The sequence below is a fragment of the Gossypium arboreum genome, chromosome 12 (genome assembly GCF_025698485.1).
Source record: "Gossypium arboreum isolate Shixiya-1 chromosome 12, ASM2569848v2, whole genome shotgun sequence".
Classification (NCBI taxonomy): domain Eukaryota; kingdom Viridiplantae; phylum Streptophyta; class Magnoliopsida; order Malvales; family Malvaceae; genus Gossypium; species Gossypium arboreum.
In genome coordinates this window covers 119,911,651-119,922,278 of record NC_069081.1, presented here as the reverse complement: position 1 = coordinate 119,922,278, position 10,628 = coordinate 119,911,651, and the positions used below count along the sequence as shown (strand labels likewise).

General features: G+C 33.8%; 1 protein-coding gene across 2 annotated transcripts; it reads left to right on the top strand.

Annotated features, from left to right (window-relative positions):
- Nucleotides 1-746: 746 nt before the first annotated feature.
- LOC108479674 (pentatricopeptide repeat-containing protein At1g74850, chloroplastic) lies at nucleotides 747-6,800 on the top strand. 2 transcript variants are annotated; one of them, XM_017782403.2, is made up of 4 exons: nucleotides 747-2,748; nucleotides 4,268-4,582; nucleotides 4,665-4,772; nucleotides 6,241-6,800. In XM_017782403.2, exons 1-4 carry the CDS (start codon nucleotides 929-931, stop codon nucleotides 6,485-6,487), a joined length of 2,490 nt encoding a protein of 829 aa, XP_017637892.1. In that variant the 5' UTR covers nucleotides 747-928; the 3' UTR covers nucleotides 6,488-6,800. The 2 variants fall into 2 exon arrangements, with proteins under 2 accessions (XP_017637892.1, XP_052879337.1); XM_053023377.1 differs by having other exon boundaries at nucleotides 4,665-4,776; nucleotides 6,241-6,456.
- Nucleotides 6,801-10,628: the final 3,828 nt, after the last annotated feature.

Below are 10,628 nucleotides of genomic sequence, written 5' to 3'. Positions count from 1 at the left end.
CAAGGAAACAAATAAGTTGGGCCTAGAAAGGCAATTTTGCCGGGCTTCACCGCCCTGCATCTTGGTGTCCCCAAGAAAAATGGATTTCCTAGTGGTTATCATCACCAAATTGTCTAGTCATTTAATCAACGACATTTCTTGCTGTGACTGTGAAATAATAGTGATCGTATTTCTGGGAAATTGAAAAAAAAAAGGTTCCCTATTTTGACGTCGGCTCCTCCTTACCTATTGCAAACACAAGCGAAATTGGTACTAGCAACATGCGCACTGCATTACTACATCCATAGGAAGAAACCACGTGACATGCTTTTTAAAATGTATGAACGGGAGACTATTTTATAAATACAGGAATCATTGGCAACATAAGAGGTGGAACAAACAATAATGCTTGTTGATACCCATGATATGGAAGTTGCATTTGAAGCAAAACAACCAGAACTTGGTTCACAGCTTAAGGGATTCAATTGGGACTGAAATGTGGGAAGGCTATATTCGTGATTAAGTAATCATGTAAATTGAATTTTTTTTTTTTGTTTAACTTTAAAGTTTAAAATTTTCTTAATTTTTTAATTTTAAATTATGATTCCAATAATAAAAAAACATGATTGATATAACCGCAAAAACTTAGAGAAATAATTAGAATATTTTTAAAATTTAGAAATCAATTTAGAACGTGAATCATAGCTGGGGGACTTCTGGTGCAATTTATTTATTTTTCCCGCTTAACCAATGTAAATTTTGTACCATAATTGCTTTTGGCAGTATCGCAATTCGCTCCCCGCTCTGTTATCCACTAAAACTCGAAGTTTCCTTGTTGAAGCAAACATACCTTCTTCATCAGTAACCTTCCCATCAAAATCTCTCAAATTTCGTCTCCATTTTTCTCGATAAACTTGGTTAACTTTTGCTAGCACATGCCAGATTTCAAATGGCAATTTCAATACCTAATAACTTCATAGCTCTCACACAGCCTTCCAATCTTTTAATCAATCGGAGGCAGCTCTCTTCCTCTCGAATATTCACCGGCGGTAACCGTAGTTTCCACTCCAGCGGTGCTGGAATATGCAGAGCGAAAGCTCGGGAGATTGTCCTCGGAAACCCGTCGGTGACAGTAGAGAAAGGAAAGTACAGCTACGACGTTGAAACACTAATCAACAAGCTAAGCAGCCTCCCGCCACGTGGCAGCATCGCGAGATGTCTGGATGTCTTCCGTAACAAACTTTCGCTAAAAGACTTCGCTTTAGTGTTCAAAGAGTTTGCTCACCGCGGCGATTGGCAACGGTCCCTCCGACTCTTCAAATACATGCAGCGCCAGATATGGTGTAAGCCGAATGAACACATTTATACCATCATGATCAGTCTTTTGGGCCGCGAAGGCTTGCTTGATAAATGTCGCGAAGTGTTCGACGAAATGCCAAGCCAAGGTGTGCCTCGCAGTGTCTTCTCCTACACCGCATTGATAAATGCTTACGGGCGGAACGGTGCGTATGATGTTTCTCTTGAATTACTAGCCAAAATGAAGAAAGACAAAGTTCTGCCGAGTATCTTAACTTATAACACCGTGATTAATGCCTGCGCAAGGGGTGGGTTGGATTGGGAGGGTTTGTTAGGGTTGTTTGCGGAAATGAGACATGAGGGAATACAACCTGATATTGTTACTTATAATACTCTGCTTAGTGCTTGTGCAGATAGGGGTTTAGGCAATGAGGCGGAAATGGTTTTTAGGAATATGAATGAAGGTGGGATATTGCCGGATTTAACTACTTATAGTTATCTTGTTGAAACATTTGGGAAGTTAGGGAAGCTGGAGAAGGTTTCTGAGTTACTTAAGGAAATGGAGTTGGGAGGGAATTTGCCGGATATCATGTCATATAACGTGTTGTTAGAGGCTTATGCTAACTCAGGGTCAATCAAGGAGGCGATGGGTGTGTTTAGGCAGATGCAGGCGGCAGGATGTGTGCCAAATGCAGCTACTTATAGTATTTTGTTGAATTTGTACGGGAGGAATGGGCGGTATGATGATGTACGTGAACTTTTTCTTGAGATGAAAGCGAGCAATACAGAGCCAGATGCAGCTACTTATAATATTTTGATACAGGTTTTTGGAGAGGGTGGGTATTTTAAGGAGGTAGTGACATTGTTTCATGATATGGTGGAGGAGAATGTTGAACCTAACATGAAGACTTATGATGGTTTGATATTTGCTTGTGGGAAGGGAGGTCTTCATGAGGATGCCAAGAAAATCCTACTTCACATGAATGAAAAAGGGATAGTACCTAGTTCCAGGGCTTATACGGGTGTTATTGAGGCTTATGGACAGGCAGCATTATATGAGGAAGCTCTAGTTGCCTTTAACACAATGAATGAAGTAGAGAGCAAACCAACCGTTGAAACTTACAATTCACTGCTTCAGACTTTTGCAAGAGGTGGATTGCATAAGGAAGCTGAAGCAATTTTGTCTAGAATGAATGAGGCTGGTATTGCAAAGAGCAGGGATTCCTTCAATGCTTTGATTGAAGCATATAGGCAAGGAGGCCATTTTGAGGATGCTATCAAGGCTTATGTGGAGATGGAAAAGGCAAGATGTGATCCTGATGAACGAACCCTTGAAGCAGTTTTAAGTGTATATTGCTTTGCAGGCCTATGTGATGAGAGCAATGAGCAATTCAAGGAAATCAAAGCTTTTGGAGTTTTGCCCAGTGTCACAAGCTACTGCATGATGCTGGCTGTTTATGCAAAGTGTGACAGGTCAGTTTCACTGTATTCTGCAATTTGTTCACCATTCATGTTGTGTACAGGCAGAATTATCTGTCTATGGGTAATTTCATGATGAATGTCTGATTTTCTCCTGCATTTGGTAATAGCTATATAATAATAAATTTGATGAAAGAGATAACCTACCTTGGTATATCACTGTGAATGATTTTGCCACATAATTCCCTGAGCTGTAAGGATGATCTTGACTTGTGAGAATGATCTTTCATAATTGGATTCCACCACTATCACAGACCAAGAATGACATGTTAAGAATACAAGGTAATCTCTTCTGTCTTGACAAAAGATTAGCTTGTTTCTTCTTGTCTGTGATCCTGCTGATCAGCGATCCATCTGTATTCCATCTTTTTTTCTCTTTGGTCTCTGAAGGTGCTCAGCTATTTTCCAGTCAGTGTTTCTTAGAAGTTTAGTTCTTGTGATTGTAGGACTATTTTATCTATGTGATGGAATTTCTAGAATGAATCCAAGGAAAATGTTTTATGATGACATGATAATTGCTTTAGCAAAAAAACGTAAATAGGTAGATGCGAACTTTTTTTTTTTTTTTTGGAGTCACATGCTTAGAATGGCACGATGGTCTTGAAAAATACCCTCTTTTTTTTTTTTTCCAAAAATAGGAGTCACATGCTTAGAATTTTATGATGGTCTTTATTATTCTCGAAAAGTTGGCCAATGAATCATTCTGTGTCTCCATCTTTGGCCGTTTTCCAATCCCAACCATCTAGGTGATATACATGATATTTATGCTATAGGAGTCTAGGAAGGAGGGAGTATCAGGGCATAGACATACAAGCAGGGCAATCTGGTAATTGCATTAATATCTTGGAACAGACCATTACCTATCTTTTATTTTTAAGACTAATGTTTTGATTCTATTAAATATTGTCCTCCTTTTCTTAGGAAACTACCCAATACAAACTTATTTTAGGGATTTTACCCTGGAAAAGTACCTCAAGTACTAAAGCTAAGAAATTACTAGCCTATGTTGCTACGATTCTTCGTGTTTCTTTAAGTGTCCATATCTGACACTTGTGTCCAACACATTTTCGAACATGGATATGGAGAGATATCCTCCAAGAAGCCTCCAAATACCTGTAGAAACTTAGAAAGAATTGGACATACACGTGTTGGACAGGTAATCATATCCGACATTCCCGTGTGAGTCTGAGTAACATTGCTACTAGCCCTTGTAACATATGCATATTTTTGAGTAATAATGAGGTTCTTGGAATGGATAAAATTTGAAATTTAGTGATGTAAAAGGAAGTGTGAGGCAGAGCCCCCATATGTGTAAGTTAAACTACAGAAACTTATCATGAATATATTGTCGAAATTTGTAATGGTCACAAAACTACAAATAGTGTCTTAGAGTTAAATTTTATCTTTGTTTATTCTTGAGTTACAATTAGGTCGTGAAGTGTACAAGCATTTTGGTAGCAGAATCATTTTCTCCTTACTTGTAAATTTATCTTGCTAAAATCAATGTGTTTAGGTGGGATGATGCCTATAAGTTACTTGATGAGATGCTTGCGAACAAAGTGTCAAATATTCATCAAGTAATTGGGCAGATGATAAGAGGAGATTTTGATGATGATGGAAATTGGCAGATGGTAGAGTACATCTTTGACAAACTTAACTCTGAAGGATATGGCTTTGGAATAAGGTTCTATAATGCACTTTTGGAAACACTTTGGTGGCTTGGTCAGAAAGAACGAGCTGCAAGGGTGCTCAAAGAAGCAACAAAGAGAGGCCTATTCCCTGAACTTTTCCGTAAAAACAAACTTGTATTTTCTGTGGATGTGCACAGGTATCATGGGACTTACTTTCAAAGTTGTTTCTTTCCGGTTTCAGTCAATCTTATCTGACAAATGAAGTTCGTCATTTCACAGGATGTGGGAAGGTGGCACTTATACATCAATGTCAGTTTGGCTCAACAATCTGCACGAGATGTTTTTGAGTGGCAATGATCTTCCTCAACTTGCTACTGTGGTTGTTGCGTAAGTGAGATTCTCCATGCTACTCATCTTTTTCCTATCCTTCACATTTGAGAGAGATCCACCAGTGGGGTGTGATCAAATTCTTCATGAAATGAAAATGTTAATGATTAAATATTACTTATATATGGTTAAATGGACAGTGGTAATGTGCTTTACTTTAAAATCCTTGTTTTATAAACTTCTGTCCCTAGGAACACCACCAGGCCAAGGTCAAGGCCTGCCTAATATTTGAGAGGGTTTGGATACAAGTGTTACTTAAAAAGGAGCTTGGACAAAAAAGTTAGGTTTTTAAGAAAGGGGATTGGTCTTGGCTCCAAACATTGAAAGCACAAGCCTGGCCTAGTCCTTTTTATATTATATAATATATTACTTTACAGGGGAAGGATCCACTTTTACACCCTTTTGTATAATTTTGTAAGATTTTTTTTTTTTCATGATTCAACTGTTGAATTTATCAATATAACTATATTTTTCATGCATGTAAAATTTCGAACTGGTCCGATGTCTCTATCATATCAATTTAAAATACTATATTTATTTATATTTTATTAAACAGTCGGAAGTTCTCTACCTAGAATAAATAGTTATAACTTTTAATTTACTTCAAACTTGACATGCATTATCTATCTGAATGGAATATGAAGTATGACTGTTAGATTGTTAAAATATTAATCATACAAAAAGATAAGAAAGGATGTAAAACTACTTTAGTTTTATCGGTGCAAGTGGATCTCTCCCCTACTTTAAAGATATTGTAATTTGTATCATATAAGGAATAAATATAATATTATGGATAAATCTAATTAGAACTTGAAACCTACAATTTTTGGGTTAGGCTTGGACAAGCATATATGGTCTTTATATCATATAAAGAATAAATACCATATTATAGTCTAAACTCGTTTAGACTACCCATATACAAATCTGGGCAAGTCTAAGCTGAATTTGGAACCCATTTTTGGGGTGGGTTTAACATTTCCGACCCGAACCCTAACCTAGCTAGGCCTATAAACACCTCTAATGTTATTTTGATGATGTTATTGGTATCATTCTTCCTGCTTGACTCTTGATTAAACCATCTTGAAGGACTTTTCCTCCTTATTGTGTGCACCTAGAATGTTTTGACTAGATGGTAAGCATAGTTGATGGTATGCATTTGTTTTTTATAACTTGTTTACACAACCAAATGAGGTCTAGATGTAACCTCTTTTTATATGATAGGCATAATATACATTGAGCATATTTGCCAACTATTTCATGCCAAACTTCGCCTTTTCATGGATTATGAAAAAGTGATGCACTATTACAAACTGGAAATGTGTATAAATGCAGTAAAATGCACACAGTTTTGAAGATTTTCTGCTACATTTTACGGCTTATTCCCTTTTCCCATCTAGTTATACAATCAGTTGCACTGTTTATGATTCAAGTTTTCTTCTGAGTAGTGATAACATTTTGTCTTGAGCAGACGGGGCCAGATGGAGAAATGCGCAACTGCTCATGATAATCCAGTTGCTAGGGCTGCAGATAGATTCCTGCAGGATAATTTTTCGTCATCATTTTCTTTTCCTGGGTGGAACAATGGTCGAATTGTTTGTCAACGGTCTCAGCTCAAGCGAATGTTGTCTGCTACAAACTCATCTTCAAATGGATCCAAAGAGGATAATATAATTGCTTTAAGTAACTCCCCTATTCCTTCTATGGCATTCAAGTGATTTTGGAGTAATTTAGAGTATAGCTAACATAACAATGTGATCTTTGAAACATAAATAAGAACAAGAACCGAGCTTTAGGTCAGTACAATTTAAATAGAAGCTCAAAAATTATTCATCAGTTTTCACTGCACAGGTCCTAGAAAATCTTCTTATTCATGTTCAAATGTTGGAGGGTTGATTTGATTCTAATCATTGTTGAAAGGGAGTTCTAGGGTGAGCTCATTACTATGAAGCTTTGTTGAGGTGAAACTTGTTTAGCAAGTTATAATTTAAATCACTTAATTTCTTAAATATATTTTAAGTTTTTAAGTAATTATTTCATGTTTTAAAATTAATTTTTAAAGGCATTTCATGTTTTAATATTGATTATTTAAATTCTTAGAAGCCTTTTATATTTTAAGTAATTTTTCATGTTTTAACTCATCTTTAATGTTTTAAAATTATTTAATTTTTAGAATTTTTTCATGCTTTAAGAGTCACTTAATTTCACAGCATCTTTTCATGTTTTAAAATTCTTTCATGTTTTCAGTAATTATTAAATGTTTTAGAAATTATTAATCTCTTAAAAAAAATTATGTTTCAAGTAATATGTATGGAAGCATCTGAATTTGACAATTTGTTACACGACAGTTAAAATTTTTTTGGGACCTAACTAGTATCTATTGTTGGCTAGTTTAGTACTTTTTTTTAAATTTCGAGCTAACACCATTAAAATATATTGACGTGATATTGTTAACCATCAAAATAATGACATGTGGCAAAAAAATATATTTAACAATATTATTGGTCATCATCATGCTATTGGTCCATAGTGTTGCACGCTCTAACAGTGACTACACCAGCAACAAAATCAGTGCTAATATCGGGTCATCAAGGCTTGCCAAAATATGTATGCCTAGATTTATGGTTTGTATTGAAACATGCCAAAAACACCATTACATAAAAACATGATTTCAGAACTTTGAAATCAGTGACACAACATGGCCTAAAGTTTTGGTACATCTATATATGTCTCGATACATTGTCTTTATGTATCAATACTAGAGCTAAATTATTTGCAATTTCTAATGCAAGTGTTGGTACATTGGGACTAAAGTATCAATACTTGTTCTCTATTTTTATTGTTTTGGACCTGAATATCATTTTAAAACTAGTTTTTGTTTGACTTTTTGTTTGACTTTTAACACTCTTGTTAATATAATTTAGATATGTTGTATGCATGTGGATTCAATTATTTCAGTTTTGTATGAGATTATTGTAGTAACCAGTGCAGCCTTGTGCATCCTTCCAACTTTTGGATCAAGTAGAAGGAGTTATAAGTTCCTCCTTTAGCAACCCTTAGCATATTCCACCATGAACATTGACTTCTTTCCTCTACCTCCTCTCTCTCAACAATACTCAATGAGGACTAAATAAACTGACCTCCCTGTGATATTTTAGCAACAACTTAATCATAAATAAACAATTATATCACCACTTTCTCAATTAGCTTATGCTATATATTATATCAATCAATATTTTTTTGTCACGTGTGCTTTTCAAAAAGATAAACGACTAATTATAAAATATATTCTATTTTCATGAACGAAAATTACAATTCTAATCTCATTATTTAGTGATGAAGTGAATAACCATCACACCCACCTCATAATCATCATTAGTTGTTTTTATTATTATCATAAATTTGTTATATAGTACTGGTCTAGATATTGTCGCCCTTATCTATCTTTTGCATCATTTGAAATTTGACAACTTCTCGTTCTAGACAAATTCCGGGTGGTAGATCATAAGCTTAACAACTGTACATGATGTGGCATGTCACACTAAATTTGCAACAAATTTGGTAAATAAAGCATCAAACAGTGAAGAAAAAGAACATGGCGATGAACATGCCCCAGCAATAATATATACACATAATTCTATGAAGAGTAAGCTAGCATCGATAAAGACACTGCTGCAGACATAAAATACTGGGAGCTTTTGATCATTTGGTTTTAGACTTTGTTTTGGTGCTAGAAAGATTTGAATCTCCGGAATATTTCTTTTTCTTTTTAAAATTTTCCAGAGTATGCACTTTTTCATTTCATCAAATCAAACAAACTACTTTGGTTTCCCCCTAGAGGAGAAAGTGGAATGAAAAGCCCGGTTCATGTGGGGAGGTGACTTTATTAGAGTCAAACTTAAAAGTGATTGAGAGAAAAAAATGGTGATAACATGTTACTTGAGACCTAACCTAACACTCTAAAAGACAGCTTGCATTTTGCCTGATATTCTCAAAACAAAAACATTACGCTTTTCAACTTTATTAAGGGCATGCTTCAGTCTTTGAACATGGGTTGGGATTGGTTTTAAATCATTCAAATTATCTATATATTCTTCTTTCGGGCCTACAAAAAAGCTGAATTATGAGCTGCTTAAAGGCTTTGCCAAAGCCTGTCTTTCTCAGCTTTAAGCGTATACTTATGCTTACAGCCTGAAGCTGGTTTGATCCCGGCTAATGCTTATCTTCTTCCTCCCTATCTATACGTTTACAATCCACCTGTACTTGGTATAAAATTTTTTACTTGACATTTTTTAAAATTATAAATTTATATAGATTAATAGTTTTAGTGACATAGTCAATCTGTTTTGCTTGACATTGTTTGGAAAAATCAATTATACAGATGTCAAAAATATGATACAGGAAGGTCAAGAATCAAATGGATATTAGATTATGTATAATATAAAACTTCTGGTTGAAATGTTTTAAGTTAAAAGGATAAGTTTAAATCCCATCCTAAAAATATTTTATATAAAATGTAAAATGATAAGAATATGATTTTATTAATATTTACTATTTTTAATTGTTTTAGTCTCCGATCGACTAATGATATCAATTTAGTTAAAAGCTTAAATAATAGTATAAATATAGATACATTAAATTTTAACTTAAGTTGATATGTTTTTCATTTAGAACATATATTGTTAAAAATCTTAAAGAATTTGTTCGTATGAGACTTGAGCCCAAAGATAAAATATTGATAGAAATTAAATATATTTAATATTTATTAAAAATGATAGCATTCAATCGAAATAAGATCTAAATTTCGGCACTACTTGATTGCTTTCCTCCCAAGTATCAATCAAAATTCACAAATATAGGTGAAAGCTTTTTTATTCATTTGCAAGTTTCTACAATTCTTGAACAATTTAAACTGTCCTTTGATCTTCTTTTTTTTTTCTTGATTAATTAATGAATCAAAACCATATTCCACACACAATCATGTAAATTCACAATAATATTATTCTATGATAATCTGATATAGTAGTGAGTACAATAGTTGATAACTAGTTTAATAAATAAATATATATACTACTTGTGCTTATTTGGTCCTTTGTCTTCGTATATGATATAACATTGGAAGTATTCGTGCAAACTTCAAAAAAAAAAAAAAAACATTGTTTCGCAGTAAGATAACTGCAAATGAGGAACGGCAACCATCAAATTTGTCTCCACATGTATACTTATAGCAGTTACCAGGCTGCTTTTGCAGCGAAGCAAATATACTCTTACCAATGCCCCACCGGTGAAAATTAAATAATAATAATTTTACTAAGCGATTTAATTTTGTTAGAAAAATTATTATTTATATAATTTCATTATTTTGTTAATCTTATCTATATCATCTTAATTATAATCATTAAACATTAATTATAATAAAAATAAAAAAATATATTAAAAGTTGAAAGATGAGGAATGCTTCGATCCTCTAACTCTATGATTCCTCTGTGTGTTGTCAATAGATTAACCAAAATTCCAAGAGGCCTGCCAAATTCCATTTCTTTAACTCAATTCAATAAAGCATTCCTCAATTTATCTTACTCCATAGACAATCACAAACAGCCTTTTCACTGTTGCATTATAAAAAACAATATCTTTACTTAAATAACAAAGATGCAATATATAAAAAACCTTTTTTTTTATTTTTCCCTTTTTGCTGCAATCATATTATTCATTATTCAATCTCCAAAACTATGCAAGTGACCTAATTAATTTGTTAAATTTCATGTTACTTGAGGTTAAGTAGGGTTAAATATGGACTTATTTATCAATAGTTGAATTTTTGTTTTGTTTATTCAATTAATTAGTTTATTAAACGAA

Coding starts and splice junctions, on each gene's coding strand:
- LOC108479674 (XM_017782403.2), top strand. CDS start 929: ATGGCAATTTCAATACCTAATAACTTCATAGCTCTCACACAGCCTTCC. Junction 2,749..4,267: donor GTTTATGCAAAGTGTGACAG/GTCAGTTTCACT, acceptor CAATGTGTTTAG/GTGGGATGATGCCTATAAGT. Junction 4,583..4,664: donor TTTTCTGTGGATGTGCACAG/GTATCATGGGAC, acceptor GTCATTTCACAG/GATGTGGGAAGGTGGCACTT.